Source organism: Electrophorus electricus, chromosome 5 (assembly GCF_041902795.1).
Source record: "Electrophorus electricus isolate QZ-2024a chromosome 5, ASM4190279v1, whole genome shotgun sequence".
In the NCBI taxonomy this organism is placed as follows: Eukaryota; Metazoa; Chordata; class Actinopteri; order Gymnotiformes; family Gymnotidae; genus Electrophorus; species Electrophorus electricus.
In genome coordinates this window covers 25137795-25154665 of record NC_137501.1, presented here as the reverse complement: position 1 = coordinate 25154665, position 16871 = coordinate 25137795, and the positions used below count along the sequence as shown (strand labels likewise).

The following is a 16871-nucleotide window of genomic DNA, read 5'->3' as shown; positions in this document are numbered from 1 at the left end:
TTCTGAGCACGAGCTCAGGTTGTGACCCCGCCAATCCCAGCTTGTGGTTCGCCAGTACCATAAATAGGTAATGGTGCTATTACCATGGGCCACGGAGCCAGAACTGGTGCAGCCAGGCACCAACAGACAAGCGGCGAGCTGAGGGAAAGAGAAATGTGCACAGGTGTCCTTGACCGGAAGCCCTCACAGCTATGCCACAGCATTGGCATGAGACAGACCAGTCCAGTCAAGCCAGCTTCCTCACAGGCAAGGGGGTTCCTGCTCTTTGTGCTGAAGGACAAAGAGCAGCTGGGTCTTTAAAATGCAAATAGTTGGACTTGCTGTGGAAACCTTAACATTCACAATATGTCCTGGTTTTGAGCAACCACGGTTCGATTTTTTTCCATTTCTGTCTTGGGTCGTACACAGTGATGGACTGTGCTTAGCAAAAGCTCATCTGTCCACATCAGGGCTAAACTCAGGATAAGGTAAAAAATAGAACATCAATCGGTATTACTGTAGCCACACAGTCTGATTGAGCACAAACTAGGTACAGACCAAGAAAAATTAAAGTGCTTAAAACTGCACTGGAGGGTTTTTTTTTTTTCTTTCTAACCCCTGGATGATTTCTGCCACACTGTGCGTGCACGGTTGTCATGAAGATGAGGGTGGCGTTACTGTGCACGGAGATGAACTTCTCCCTCTGGACCGCCAGACAATCGGCTGCTTCAGGCAGGTCTCGGTGGGATAGGCAACAGATCGGCACAGTCCAACAATGAGAGTGGGTGAGAGGCAGTTCTTGCCAGGTTCTCTGCATGCAGCAAACTGAATTCCCTTCAGCTGCAACAAGTCAAAACACATCACATCTGACTTGCATCACACTTGCACTTAGAAACTGATGGCTCAAGAGGTTCTGCAGAATATGCTTACTGCTTGGCTGGATGGAGTGCTTCATACATAAAGTTTCTCATACATAAAGTTTCAAAAGGAGACTCTGCGCCAGCCAGCAACGTAATTGTCTCATAGATCGGTTTCCTTGACAACTGCTGGCAGACTGAGCAGGGTGTGAGCATTTAATACCCGACCAGAGCCATGGACAGGTCAAACTTTACAGAGCTTAGTAAAGGTTATAGCAAAGGTCATACCCTGGTAATATCTGAATTTAAATAGCAAGTACTCAAAAATGTTTCTGCTCTCTGGCTGACCTGAATCCAGTTCCATCTTTCTCAACACAGATGTTCACAAAAGGGAGTGATTAAATCATTTAGGAAACCTACTGGGGCAATTCTGAAGTGGAACAGGGCTAATGGAATCGGAATCTCTCTCTCTCTCTCTCTCTCTCTCTCTCTCTCTCTCTCTCTCTCTCTCTCTCTCTCTCTCTCTCTCTCATGTGAGAATCACAGAAAGCCTCTCACATACCAAGATATTAAGTAGAATCCAATGAATCATCTGCAATCTCTTCGAACTGTCTTTTAAAGACACACAACCACCTCTCTCAGGCCCATTCTGGTGGGCCTTATGTTCTTGTATGACCCCAAGGCCTAGGCGGTGTCCATGTTCTGTGTCCTAAGCCATCCATGATGATTCTGGAGACCCATCATGGCAGAATGGGATGGCTGCTTAATGCTGTCATACTCTGGTCCTATTAAAAAGTATACGGCAAATAGAAATACAACCATCTATTCTTAGGTAGCACAAAAGTTGTATGAGATCCTAAAAATAACCCCAAGTTAAGTGAGGTAACTTCCATGGTATAAAGCAATAACCCCAATCCAGAAAATATCATAGCCTCAGAAGGGGGGAGGGAGGGAGTAAGAGAGAAAGAGTGAGTAAATGAGTGAAAGTAATCACAGCACAAAGAGACAGAGCATTTACAGTTCCCCTTCAGTGATCCTTTAGAAGCATCTGCCACAGTGACACTATCTTACATTTCACAGATTACATTATAGATTATATTCAGATTGTATTATTCCAATTAAACTCATACATGTGTGCTTTTCAGACACAAGTAAATACAACACACATATGCAATTATCAAAAAATGAACTAATTTTTAAAAGTATTTTGTAGCAAACCAGAATAAATCTCTCTGAGAACAAACTGGATATATTTTTCTGCCAAAACTATTTAAACACTCATTTGAACATAGTAAAACATTGACCATCTTTAGCCAATCTGTAATGAGCAGCTCATCAGATGATTTTAAATGCTCTCATAAATAATAAAGGGGCTGAATTTATTATAGCAGTTCAAGGGTTCACAGATGGCCAATACGATTTTACATTAATTAATTTCATTAATTTCAGTGTGTAGAAGCAACAATTATACTGACAATATAATGCATTCGATTCATTTTTAGAATATATTGACACTTGATATACTTTTAAAAGGAAAGGTCTGTACTGTCACAAATTCCCCTGAGAACTATTATGTTGAGGCATTCCCTTAATCTAGTTATCTGAATATAATTACAAATGCAAAACTACCTCTGTAACTCAAGGACATTAATGTGGTGCATACAAATTTGATTAAGAGTAGCATCTGCTGGAAACTATTAGTCAGTTATTAAGCATACTATACATTTGCCTGAAACTCAATCAACACAGTTTGCTATTGTTACATTCAACATATATTTCTGCACATTCATGTGCTGCATGTAGTGTTTGTATTTTGGAGGATTTCACTGACAACCATCCCAACACCAGCTGCTGCACATCAATTAACTATTCCAAATATAACCCCAGACTTCTGCATAAATACACACCAAAAACAATCCAATGACTGCTCAAAGTGCACCTTTGCTGTTAATGATTCGACCAGAGAGCATTCTCAGATCCAGCATTCCTGTATTAATATGGATGCATACTGAAGGATGGTGACCCCGTCACACCAATGCACGCACATACCAAAGACCAAGCTAGCAACCCTGTCAAGAAGCGCATCAAACATCAAATGGCACTGCTGGGCTTGCCGATTGCATCAGGTTGCCAAGAATAAAACAGTTCTGAAGCACAAAAGACTCAGACCCTTTCATTCACTGCTACAGACAACCCAACCTAGGTCATGCATTGCTACAAAAAGCCCCAGCCTAAGTCATTCACTGCTACAGACGACCCAGCCTAGTTTATGCACTGCTATAAAAAGACCCAGGCAAGGTCATTCACTACTATAGCAAGACCCAGGCTAGGTCATGCACTGCTACTACCCCTGGATGGAAGTAGTTATGAACCCCCTATATTTTGATGCAGGGGTTTTCAGTCTAGTCCACAGTTCCATTTCCTTACACACCTGAGCCAGGTAATTACCACTGTTACCAGGTTTGATTACAAGGCTGGGTCTCATGCAAAACTTGTGACACTGAAACGCTTAATACATCAGGGGCAAAAAATGACTGACATTCATTGTATATTTTGAAAATGTAGCAAATCACACAGGAATCAATAGCAGTTTCTTGAAACAGACAAGCTTCTTGTGTGTCAAGCATTCAGCTTTTATTCTGGCCAAAGACACTTGTTTGAGGACTGGGGAAAAAAAAAAAAAAAAAAAACCAGTCAGAATGACTGCTAGTTTATGAAATCAAAGGAGTACCAAGCATCTGATTGGTCCAAGCAGATAGAGTATGCCAACTTACCAGTTTTAAGGTCAACATGTCTTAAGCTATGAGGACAATGTAATTAGCTGTGTGGCTTGGAAATCAGCATACTTAAAGGGGCAATAAGTAATTTTTACCACCAAAAAGTAGCAAACAATTTATGAATGTGATTATGTATTATTTTTACATTTTATCTATAAAATAGGTCAAAAGATTAATTAAATTGATTTGTAGTCCTCAAATGAACTAGTTTATGCTTCACAGAGTAGGCCTCCCACATGGAGATAGCCATGTTTAAAATAGATTTAGTACAGAATCCCTGAAACATTCAGATCAGTAGGTGCCAGTATAATGGCTATTTCATAATGTGATGAAGAATCATTGGGGAAATTATTTATTGCTCCTTTAATACAATGGGGAGGTACTAGCATTCATCAGCGAAAAAGCACTTTACTATTGTCCACAAAGACAAATCCATAAGCACCAAACAGCATATACTTGGGAACAGCATCCGAGTGGAGGCACGCACACATCATTGGTGGCATGGCTTAACTGTGATCATGTTACCAAAGATGCACCTTGCGGATCACCTCACGGATCACCTCGTGGTTCACCTCTCATGCCATGCAGACTATTGCTCAGAGGGACACAATAAGCTCTGGATGTCATGTCTGAGTAGTGGTTTGGAAAGTGGCAGGGTGAGGAAAGAATGAAGGAAATCAGCCATTTGCCTGACTAGTGTTTTTTGGTAAGAAGCAAGACATAATTACACCACCAATTCAGCTTCCCCCCCCCCCCCAAAAAAAAAAAAAGCTTTGTCAGTCTGTTTGTATTCTGCCAAGACAAGTTTAATTTGTTTGGGGTTTTTTTGTTCATCTTCTATGACATCAAAACAATTATAAAGATAACAGGGCACAGAAGAGTGGAGGCTGGAGTTCTAACCTCTTCTGTGGCATTAGCTGTGCATTAACAGGTAAACAGAATGGAGTAAATGTAATATTGGTATGTAGATTACATGATGAAACCTGCAGCTAAAGGTGAAGTTGTGAAGTGGCTCACTGGTTCCAGTTTAAAACCGAACGTAGAGGAAACAGTCATAGTGTAGTTCACTAAAAACAGACAAATCCTGAGATCATGTTAATTGGTTTAAAGATTTAAAAATGCAGAGAAATAAAAAAAAAAAAAAGGTATTGTTCTGGATCCTCTTAGTTTCAAGAAAAAAGATCAAATAAAAAGGATGAGTTATACAATAAAATGTAACTTCAATTTTAGATACATTATAAATTCACTCACAGCAGAAGCATCAAGGACGTTTTTAAATATATTGACTTTTTCCTCTCACTTCTTGGACTGCAGGTCCTGCTGGTCTCGGGTGAGTAAAGTAGCCTTGAAGCTTTGTTCAGCTTCCTTCTGACAATCTGTGTAGGGCTACAAAGTCTACTCTCAGAAAGTATTCCTATACAAGCTTTGAGGACCTGTATGAATTTACTGTGTTTTTAGTATTAGTCATATATTTATCTGCCCATGGACTGTAGATGGAAATTAGCTAACTACCAATCTCACTTCTCTTCTCATTTGAAGTGAAAGTATTGTGTACATGATCCCTGGCAAAATAAACAATGATATAAGATAATATATTTTAAACATAGAGAGTAATTCGCCTTTGAAAGTCATTAAACTTGACCAAATAGTTAGTATGTAGGTTGCATTTAACTGGGATCTTCGTACTAGGTGTTTTTAGGTGCACATTACAAACTTGTACAAATGCTGAAATCAAGCGGTGACACAATGAGTAACATTTACATTTGTTGCTGCAAATGAAATTAAGTACCTTTTGCTAATAATATTCTAGGTTTATTTAATTCGCAATGATATGTATTCCTCACGGATGTCCAGTATGACACAGAACTCCGGCTTTCTATGCTCCAGGAGTGGCACTGCACCTGCGAATGGTTGAACAGTGTGCCACTGATCTAAGCGATGAAAGCTGAGTTGGACCGCTTGAAAGGGAAAATGCCCGCAGCCGTAACCCTACACCCACAGTATACAGGGAGAGGTGTTTTCCAGTTAATTAGTTACCAGGTAAACAGACTCCCTTTAAAAACCCCGCATCTAAAGCTGATCTCGGTGAATTGCACAATAAAAGTATTAATTATGAAGAGCAAAAAAAAAAATGTTCAGTCTCTCCTTGGGAAATACCAAAGCTGGTTATGCTATTATTCAATCACCTTGCATCGTCTGACGAAATATTATAACACCAATGTAGGGGATAGAGAGAGTGCTCAAGTACGTGCAGACGCAAATTTCATGCGCACTGTGGCCAGCTTGTTAAGTGACCAGATTGTTTAACACGGCAGATACAATCTGACCCTCACAACGATATCAAACTCGTAAAGTCACAGCGCACCTTTCCTATTAAAGAAAAGACTATTGACAGAAAAATATGGACCCACCTAATAATGTCGTCGTTGTGACCCAGGAAGAACTTCTGTGTGTGTTCTCTGGTGTTGTAAACGACGCCAACTCCTGCTACAAAGTAAACCACTTCTTTGCCGGCGGTGTAGAACAGGTTGTTGCGGCATTGATGCCCTCTGTATCCGTATATCCATTCTAATCTCAATTGACAGCGGGGCGCAGTCCTATCCGCCATGATTTTTGACAACTAGCTCTAGCTGTTGATTAATTTCGCCACAGGCTCAAATATATCCGACTGTGCGTATATGTCAGAAATAAACATAGAACAATAACTATTAAAAAATGTTAACCTATATGAAATTTGTGGCTACGACAATCATGTGGAATACACACATCCACCCGGTGTGCGGTACAAAACGACTGACACAGGCTAAATAGTTAGTTCCACGTTACAGTGGTTTTAAGGAATTGCCAAATTCATTGTCTGCCCTTTAACCACTACACTTGGCATTTTCAAATCTCCTTTTAAAAGTTCATGGCAATGTCTTCTTAATAAGTAGTGGCTCATACCTACTACAGTACCTTGATTTAGTTTATTTCAAAAAACAATGTTCATTCGGTTAAAACAACAATTAATAGGCTAGATGTGGTAAAATATATATATATATATAAAAATAAGAAAAAAAAAATATATATATACAAACCACACATGAACACAACGGCTAAAGGATTAATTCAGCATTAATTCAGGATTAATCCGGCATCCTAATCCTCAAACGGTCCATCAGCCACAAGTAGAATTTTTTTTAATGCAGGAATGCACTGACTGTAACCAAACTGTGGAAGGGTAATATAACCATAACGCACAAGCTATGCACAGAAAACGTATTGCGTAAAATCGACCTGCCATTCACAAATCTAATGTCGATCAATTCCAGCTCCCCAAATCTCTTGTTAATTTATGATTTGCCATCTTTTAGAGTATATCAGTCCTTGAGGGACACTTTCCCATTTCACTCGTAGTCACTCTGAAGCTGCTGAAATGCAGTTTGGCGCAAACTTCCATCCGAATACATGCAACTGCTAAAATTCAGAGCGCAATTCCTGTCCGCGCGTCTTCCTTGGTAAATCCACATTTCAAATCAGATAAAACAAGCGAGATTTCGAACTGCGAGTTAAGACTGCAAACTACGTTCTACCCATAGTTTGACTCAATGTTCGTTCATTAAATAAACGTCTAACAGATTCCTACAAACGACGGCAGCCAAAAGCAACTGCTGTCAACACAGAAAGACTTATCTGAGCGTCTTTAGGTTATATTTTCCGGAATTGCCCCTTTCGTTCTCAAGCGATAGTTACCACGGACCTTGGAGCGCCGCCTCTTTTCACCCATCATAAAACAGCTTGCTGCAAGGGTTCATGGGCAATGGAGGTTTTTTTCCCCCAATTCTGAGGTACTCTCATTCGGTACATATTTCTAACTACATAGACCAGCATGCAAACCGGAGCTGTCCAGGGTCCTGAATCTGGCGAATGCGATAGAATAACGAACGACAAATAAATTGCATGTGATAGGAAAGAGTTGTCGATTTATTGAGTAGGATACATTCCAACAATATACAAATGAAGAGAAAACAACAAAACATTTTTTGTTGATGAAGCGACCTATTTAGAATCATCTTAAATGATTATAACAGGTCGCTTATATAACAAAAATAAACGTTTCATCCGGAAGAGCCCAGAGGTGCCTTCGAAATAGCGTATAAACATGAATTTATTTTCAATAGTAGCACTCAGTTTTTATGAGAGGTAGTAAAAGGTTAGTTGCCCTGACTGTAAAAGCAAAAGTTTATGAATAATAAACTGGGAAATAGGCTGGCAAATACAATCTGTGTCCATATCACACACGATCATTTAACTTTATGTACATTAGTTACCGTAATGGTGAATTTCATGTCACATATGGGGTGTGGTCCAAGTGTATCGTCACATGAAATATATTCTAGGATAGCCTTAACTGATGTGTACCAACCCACTCCTTTTTTGCAGTAAGTACCTTGGCTGATCTATATAACATATTTTCGTGCAGTGATGGAAGATAGCATGATTACTCTAGCTTTATTTCTGCAATATTGTCAGAGATTTTAATTTTTACTGAGTATTTGCATTTTTATGACAACCTTCAACTACTCCCTCACCCCTACAAAAAAAAAAGAAAAAAAGAAACGGCAAACTTATTTTTAAGTTCAAAAGCATCTTTAATGACTTTGCACGTATTTAACAGATAGGGTAAAAGGCTACAGGTGCGAGTCCATGTTTTACGTCATAACCAGCTGGCCCCGGAGGCGTTATGGCATTTTGACTGTTGAATAATGACGAAAATGTATTGTTACAGTAGTTACACTGACAGAGAATGCACACTAGTTATTGAGTAGCCAGAGAAAGTGGCAAAATGACAACACAGCGCTATAGCCAACAAGCAAGCAGCCGTTCATCAGTCACACGATTTTCAATAATTGCCACACCTTTTCCCCCACTTAACAAATGATACCTTTTAGAAGTTATAATACATCTATATTCATATTTTTCTCTAAATACCCTTTCAACAATATAATGCAACTCAAGTACAAGAAGAAAAACACAAATCAGTTTATTGTTTTTCTTGATAAAAGTAGTCTTTCATAAGTAACCAACATTCTCACGCTTCACAATCATCTCATGAAACTTTCCAGCATTATGTTAATATTTGCCACTACATGGTGGGTGTGCATTCAGACACATTTACTTCATACTAAAAGGTCTTTAGTACAGAGTTTGCCCTTTAAGGAAACCTATAATGGCTGATGAGCTTTATTAGTAATTTAAATTTGATGGGAGGTTAACAACTCGGGGAATCCTCATGGATCCAGAGCACCACTACCGCCCTCCTTCCACAGCAGACAACGAGAAAGCCTCACAAAATGGAGGGCGGCTCCTAGAAACTTGTCACACTTACGAAAACAAGAGCAGAAGGAACCAACCAGACAACTCGACAGCACTGAAGCAGGTATACTGAAAGAAAGTGTGAACAAAGAAAAGAGAAAGTGTAAAGAAAGCTTACTGGGAATTTTGTCTCTTGAGACTTAGGAATGATTTACAATAACTACCCCAAAGCACCTCCAACTCTAAGGATATTCCTCTTCCAGCTCCTTCCTTATAAAAAAAGGGGGAGGGGACCAAAACAAAACAAAACAAAAAACAACAAAAAACAAAAAAAACAAAAAACAAAACTGAGCCCACCCAAAGAAGTGACAGGCACAGAGTCTTGGCTCGGAGCTTCACATGCTAGAGCTGCACTTCAAGAAGAGGATAGGAGAAGAGGAGGAGAGAGGAATTAGGGAAGGAGGGAGGGACTAGGGAAATGAGCCACGCGCTGGGCTGCTCGGCAGGTTCTACTTCTTCTTGCTGAAGAGGCTGAAGCGTTTCTCCTTGTCTTTCTCCCGCTTGCCTGGGCTGGACTCAGAGGTCCCGCTTACGGAGGTGGGCAGAGTATGTGCGCGGCAGGAGGCAGGCGTGCTATGGCTGCTGAGCTCAGAGGGTGTGGTGCAGGAGATTGCCTGGATCCACGAGTTCATCTCCTCCTGAAAAGGCACGTGAGGAAGAGGGATATGAAGTCAGCAAGGATACCACATACATACAGGATGTAGTATAATATACCAATTGTACTGCTTGGAACAATGACAATGACATTGTCTACTAATAAACTGAAAAAAATCAATGACTATGGAATTTAAAGTGCAGACAGAGAATTTTAATTTGAAAATTTGCACATTTATCTGGTAACTGCATCTGGACAATTGGCTGCTCAGCTTTTTCTGTGCCAAAATATTGTGTTATTTTACCATTAGTCCATGCTCAGATCTAACAAAAGGTCAAGTTTTTTTTGTTTTCCTAGATGTGGCATCTGCATCTGAAGTGTGTTTATTTTATATTGACATTATCAAGTTGTGCCAATGCCAGTGAAGAATAATTCAGAGTACGCAAACTTTAGGTGTCAAAAATGAACCGTTCAGGATTACAACACAGGAATGCGCCAGTGAGCTCAAATATAGAAAACGACCTGGCAGAACATAGTAACGGATGGCCGAAAAACTCAATCATGAGGAGAAACGCCTAAACAGATCAGGAACACTATCCAGGATATAGGTATCAATCAAGCGCTACTACAAAGAAGAAAAATCCTCCAGGATGACCTCAAGACATAAATCAACGATAAAACTCAGGAAAGGTTGGGATAGTTTGCTTAAAAATAGCCCAAAGGATTCTAGGATAATCTTATGGACAGATGAGATGCAGATTAATCAATGATGGAATGGGAAAGGGAGGAATACAAGGGGCTGCTTATGTGCAAAAGCATGCCACCTCGTCACTGGCATAGCATGAGCGCGTATGGCTGCCATCCTTTATTGGTCTGACTGCCACATGTGCAGTAACCTTAACCTTTCATAAGCAACCAAATGCCTAATAATTAAGTGGGCTGCCCTTCACCCTGCAGCAGGACCGTGACCTGATATGTACCAATAAAGCAAAATTTGGAGGTCTTTAGGGCAAACACACTGAAGGTTTATTGACTGGCCGAGTTGATTGCCCGACATGACCTCTGAGTTTGGATTTCGTTTACTAAAAGATGAGACTAAAGTCCCCAAAACCGAGCCATGAGGAGGTCTCAGTGCCTGCTGATCTTTGGGGGTCACAGATTTCAGGATGCAACTTCACTGCAAAGGATATGCAACCAAGTGAGATTAAACCCATTTGACTAATTACTTACAGTGCACTAAAGTGTGGACTACCAACTATAAACAAGTTAAAGCTGAAATTCTGCACTACAACCTAACAGTCCACAGTCATGGATAGCAAGAGCATCATGACCAGTATACATAAGATAAGTGTTGATGGTGGCTCGAGCACACAATGTATGACTGCAGCAATATTGTGCATTCACAGCTACATAATTCCATTCCTATGACAGTCAGAAAACAAAAACTTACATCGTCTTTGGCTTGGAAGAGATACTCATTCCCATCTGAAATTCTAGAAGTAAAACAAGGAAGGTTTTTACAACTAAATTTATGACCATTCCATTAATCTTTAAAATATATAAGAACATTTCATAAATATTCAGTAATGTGAAAACTTTGAGTAACCTGAGTTTGAAAACATGTTTCTTTTTCTTGTAGTCCAAGGCGACCTCACATGTAGACTCCTTCAGACTGATGGGAATTTCACTGTGGTAGGGGATACCCTGACTAGCACTCTTGCTGTCCTTGTAAAAGCCCATCTCTTGGCTATTGACCACGCAGTAGACATTGTGCCAAGATCTGAAAACAGTTCAGAAGAAAGCAAGGTGTAAATAGAATTGCTGGTATTCTGTGGAAGGGATTGTGTCAAGATCCAAGGGGGGGGATGTAGAGACTGATGACTTGAATGCTGATGTTAACAGTGCAATATTTAATGGGTTTTTTGCTTCTTCTTTGTAGCTTTGAATGAGTGTGTATTAAGTTTGCATAGTGATGTACCTGTTGGATGCCTTCTTGTTGTGTCCTTCCCATTCATGCTTGCGATTCAGGAAGCCCTCCATTTGAGTGGTGGGTGTGTCCTGGGCCTTGTTTGGGAGAATGGCAACTTGACATGTTTTCCCCTTGCGGCTGCCCGTGGGGGAGGGGCCAGGACTGGGCACCGCTCCGCCATTGACAGAATCACTACCTCCCGCGGCCTCCTGGTACAGAGAGAATGAAGCTTAGAGGTGGTGTTCTTCTGTGATGGTGAATTATAGATTAGCACTGTGTGGCCTGAGCAAAGCTGTATGGTATGTGTCAAACTGAAGCTGTGTAGAAACATTTGTTGTTGTTCTCACAACTGTGAGGGAATTCTTGTCAATTTTGTAAAACAAAATTGAGAGCGCCAATTTCTTTTTCCTTCCATTTAAAGGAAGAGTACAATGCAAAAAAAAAACAAAAACCTTTCAATATTCAGTATACAAATGCTGCTACAACAGCCTCCAATTGTTAAATCTGTAGGAATTTAACAATTTCATCCCAGCTTCTGAGTAGATTCTTTGTCAATTATCTGCTCTCTCATTCACTGTCCTACAATACAGATTAGAATTAGATAAGAAATGTAGGCCTTGTTATGATCTCTCTAAATCAAACCAGGTGGGATATCAGTGAAGCTGGGACAATACAGATGCTTTCAGTTATACTCGATATAAGCAAGATGAGAAGAGACGGGAGATGCATGCAAAAGTAGATTAGAACATTAAAACAGAAAATGCAAACCACCTGGTCACTCATCTTATAAACATAATCGGGAGGAGAGACCAGTCAGCACAGGAGATAGACTCAAAAGAAAGACTTTTAAAAAAAACAAACAATTTCTGAAATTGCTTGAGTTCATCAATCATTTTTGGTGCCATTGGTAGAAGTAGTGATTTTTGCAAAGGGATTACAAAGGGATTACATCACACCCACTCAAGTCTATCAATTTATTACCCCATCCTGAGCTCCTCTGGACAGGACCAATCCTGGGGGGTTTTACAGGAAGCCTTCCGCAGGCTGGACCAATCCTAGGTACTATTAGATGGAGTGTGCCAAAGGCAGGACCAATGCTGGGAACTTCAACAAACACTTCAGAACTTTTTGCTAATATCAAAGTCTCAAATATGGCCATAAAATGGTGGTCTAAAAGTGACTTAGTATCACGTTGTCGCTACCAACAAATCTGCTACAGCAAGTATTAAGTCCCAGAAGTCACATAAGTATCAATTACTGACATTTTTATCATTCTTTTAAAAATAGAAAATGTGCCATTATGTTGAAAATAATAGTACAAATGATTATGACATACATTATTGAATAAAATGTAACACTTTGAATTTTAAATCAAGTGTTAACTATATACTATGGTTTATTAAATTGTGAAATTAGATTCCTAAGTGGTCAGAACTGATGCTATGGTGCAATAAATAACATACAACACAAAGAAAGAAGGGAATAACCAAAATGAATATGAATGATGTATTAATAATAGGAAAATTAATGTTAATTCATGAACAAGCCCAAGAATGACACTGGACAATAACTGACAACATTAAACAGGTGGTATAAGCGTAAAATTACCAACATGCTCATAACAGTTTAGAACATGCACTTGACATAAAACAATGACCAGCAAAAAGACAATACTGGTGAAAACATAAAACAACAAGTCACTGCCTCTCTCGCAGTGGGTTTGATTTGGTATGGAAGGTTAGTGAGTGGAACTTGGAAGGAAGGTTTGGGACAAAAACTGTTAGCTTGATATAAACCATTTGAACAGCATAACATAGGCAAAAATCTTTAAAAAAAAAAAATGTAATTAGCCCAAACATTCTCCGACATCTTAATGGAAAATCCCAATTGCAAGAGTACTTTCTATGGAAGGGGACTGTGACACACCCCTCTACAAACCGATCAGTTCGCAGAGTGAATAAACGTCCAAGCCCATGCTAAAATGTATTATTATCTACAGCTGCTAGGAGACTGATTAGAAAGATCTATAAAAGGGGACAGATGAACAAAAATGGCTGTGAAGTCTTTGGGCTTAGAGCCAAGTGAAAAAATTAATAAGTACAACTACAACCAAAACACTTTAGTTTAAATGTGAGACTTGCAATAACCATACTTTTGAATCTTTAGTTATAGCACAAATAGGGGAATCAGTGCTTTAAACAAATACATTTAGAAATTTAAAATGTACTTTACATGTAATAGTAGGTAACTGTACTGTGAAAATTAATAATACCATCTAGAAAAACTGAATGGGCAGTTTTTAAAAAGGACAAGGTCCTTCATAAATCAGAACCAAGAAATTTTATACTTAAAGTTTAAACTCAAAAATCAGGGTAATACAATTCAGTGGGATTTTAGGGAAATTCCCAAGACCTTCTACACAAAATAAACAGAGAATTCAATAAGAATTCACATCAGTTTAGTTTGACATAAGGATTCATGACATGTTTTTGTGGATATTATGAAAGCAAACAAGGACCAAAACAGTATCAAGAATAGCACAGCTGACTGTACCTTTCAATACACTGAATTAAAAGCATGGAGGCTTTGTTAAGCCAGCAGTATGACTGATGAAAAGGAAACCGGAGATGTAGGCAGGTGAAAACAGCACACAGCTGTAAACAAATGATGCATTTAGGGCTCTATCTGAAAAAAGAGCCGAATTATCCCAAACCACAAGAATGTCACACATTAACAAGAGCACCATCACTCACTGACTACACTCAAACATTAATCCTACATTTCTTATAAAGATCTATTACATAGCTTGAAATTAATCATGCCTTCATAACTGTTGAACTTTGAATAATTGTGTAGTTCATAAAAGTATAGATGGACACTCAGGGTGCACTATACAGTACATTACATAGTCATATACATCACTCATCTTCATGAGGGGGAGGGGTGATTTCGTTATTCTGGCCAGACCAAACCCTATAACCCAAACTTATCTGCCAAAACCACACAAGCCCTGCTCTCCAACCTAAGTGGTTTAGCTCTGCAAAATTCACTTACAAAGAACATTTATTTGTCGTCACATATTTGTATTATGTGAGAATTGTTTGCGACAGCTTCTCACTAACTGGTATATATGCTGGTCTGCTAGTGTTAACCATGTGTCCTTTGTCCCTTACAAGTTCCACAACAAACCTCATACTCCTAGCATAAAAGCATAAATTACTAATCACTATGTGATCTGCTACAATGTAACAACAGTCTGGTAAGCTGTTTTTCTTGGCTAGTGTTTCTTGCTGTCGTACCTTAAGCACAGCATGCTAGATAAGATGGTAAAACACATCCAAGATACAGAACTCATCTATACTACTGCAAAGAGGCTAGAGAGAGAATCAACTGCAAATGCTACGTCATCCATCTTTTAAAAGCAAGCAAAGAAAGCAGAACTGACTGATTTTTAGCTGTAACGGGTAGGAGGTGGGGGAACAGGTGGGCCCTAATAGCAGGTAGGACTAGATGTGTCTCTGCCCTTTCTCCTCACAGGAACAAGGAGGTCTAGGGGCCCGTAACACCCCGGCGACTGTGGAAGCTTGTGTAGTTTTGGTAGACTTGGGAACGGTAACTAACCCGGGGCGAATCCTGCTCTGTTGTCAGCCCATTCTGAGAGACCTGCTCGCCCTCCCTGGAAAGAGGAGGCACACACACACACACACACACACACACACAAAATTATTAACAAAGATAACCTGCACACATACACACACACCCCTGTAACTAAAATGTAATTTTGTAATGAATTCACTTCAGCTTAAACTTAAAATCCGATTTTACAGCTCTTACAGTTCATAAACATAAGGCCTTGGTTACTTACTGAATTAAAAAACACTGAAGCTTATGATATCCAAAACAACATTTTATCCATATAACATGCTAAATGTTTAATTCATTGTGTTTCTCCTTTTTCCATTTAGCCCTGACTAAGTACACAGCTTGTATTGTATTCTAATACCTTTCCCTGCGAACACAAATCCTATAGCCAGCGTCAGCTCGTATTAAATATCACCTCTGTTGTGGAGATGCTGCCTCATTGGGCGGAACTTCTACAGGGGGGGGCTGACTATTTCTCTCCTCTTCCTCTTGCTGTCTTCTCACTTCCAATAACTCCATCTGGACACACAGACAGACAGACACACAGACAGACATTACTGACCTTTTGTGGTACTTTCATTAAATTTGTGTTATTGTAGCTAAATAATGCTTTTGTCTACAACCCAGCCTGTCCCTCACCATTTTTTTTTTAACCAAAAGGGACAAAAAGACTTACACACAAACAATTGCTTTGAGTCAATCCTTGTGAAGGCCTCACTTCTGCCCACTCACCGTGGTCAGCCTCTCCAGCGCAGCAAAGCGCTCCTCCCAGGTGGCCGCAGACTTCTCAAAGGCCTCATGTCTCTTGATCAGCTTCTCCACTTCATCCACGCTCTGACCCACCTCACGGCTGGACAGGTACGGCTCCTGGCCCAACAGCCACGCCTCCGCTACGCCGGCATCCCGCGAGAACTGATGCACCTCCAGGACTGACACCAGATCAGACACAGTTAGAAAGCCATGTTTCACGGTATATGGCTGTGGCAAGAAGCATGCTGACTCCAGGTGGTGGAGAGGGTTAATCAGGGAGCTGATTTACCAAGCCGCAGCCACTCCCATCGGTCTTCCCACTTGTCAATCATCTCTTTCCTCTTGTCAGTCAACTGAAGTAACTTCTCTTTGATCTGGGCAGAGGAGAGACAAAATATGTCTAAAAATGTCTAAGAACACTAGAGTCCCAAATAGCTTCTCTGACACAATACAAAACAACCTGAAAACACAGGACATCATAACCTGATTTATATTTAAAGCTGCATTAAAGGTAATGCAAGATTAAAAGGTGGCTAAATCCTCACACAGAATAAAAGTGTAAGTTTACATTCAACAAGTCATTAAATGCAAGCACTTGTTTTCTTGGCTATAAAGAGACCAGAAAATGGTTAGAAATCTTTCCACCTTCAGAAATGTCCTTACTAAACTGCAAATTAGAGTGCCATCTGCTGGCTAAACTGGACCAATAAAAAAAAGGCTGAGAAAGTGGTAGGTGACCACGTAAACTGAGAGTCCAAGTACAGAAAAGGCAAAGTTATTCCCACCTCATCAGAAGCGTAGTGCTTGCGTGCAAGCAGAGCTTTCCCCAGTTCGATGCAGGTAGTGAAGCTGTCGTTGCGAGCGTCGATCTCGGCTTTGATGCCTTGGTGATTGTTCATTAAGAGTTCCACAGACGAAACATCCCTAAATAAGCAAGCAAACAAGTT

The 16871-nt window shown here is 40.0% G+C and overlaps 2 protein-coding genes across 14 annotated transcripts in view; both read right to left on the bottom strand.

The window, feature by feature from the left end:
* The window catches only part of LOC113588837 (echinoderm microtubule-associated protein-like 6), a 54476-nt gene extending 47147 nt beyond the window's left edge, over window positions 1–7329 (bottom strand). For all 12 annotated transcript variants that reach the window (XR_014123835.1, XR_014123836.1, XR_014123838.1 and 9 more), the window contains exon 1: window positions 6025–7329. Coding sequence is in view for 7 of the 12 variants with exons in the window: in XM_081714518.1 (XP_081570644.1) it covers window positions 6025–6221 (197 nt within the window). In the remaining 5 variants the exon portion in view is untranslated. The remainder of the gene's footprint in view (window positions 1–6024) is intronic.
* Window positions 7330–7558: 229 nt separating this feature from the next.
* LOC113588836 (spectrin beta chain, non-erythrocytic 1) overlaps window positions 7559–16871 on the bottom strand; it is a 60166-nt gene continuing 50853 nt past the window's right edge. For both annotated transcript variants that reach the window (XM_027028196.3, XM_027028195.3), the window contains 9 exons: window positions 16710–16848; window positions 16214–16298; window positions 15907–16103; window positions 15590–15693; window positions 15154–15208; window positions 11542–11741; window positions 11170–11343; window positions 11014–11056; window positions 7559–9606 (listed from right to left, as the gene is read on the bottom strand). In XM_027028196.3, coding sequence (XP_026883997.2) covers window positions 9418–9606; window positions 11014–11056; window positions 11170–11343; window positions 11542–11741; window positions 15154–15208; window positions 15590–15693; window positions 15907–16103; window positions 16214–16298; window positions 16710–16848 — 1186 coding nt within the window. In that variant the 3' untranslated portion in view covers window positions 7559–9417. The remainder of the gene's footprint in view (window positions 9607–11013; window positions 11057–11169; window positions 11344–11541; window positions 11742–15153; window positions 15209–15589; window positions 15694–15906; window positions 16104–16213; window positions 16299–16709; window positions 16849–16871) is intronic.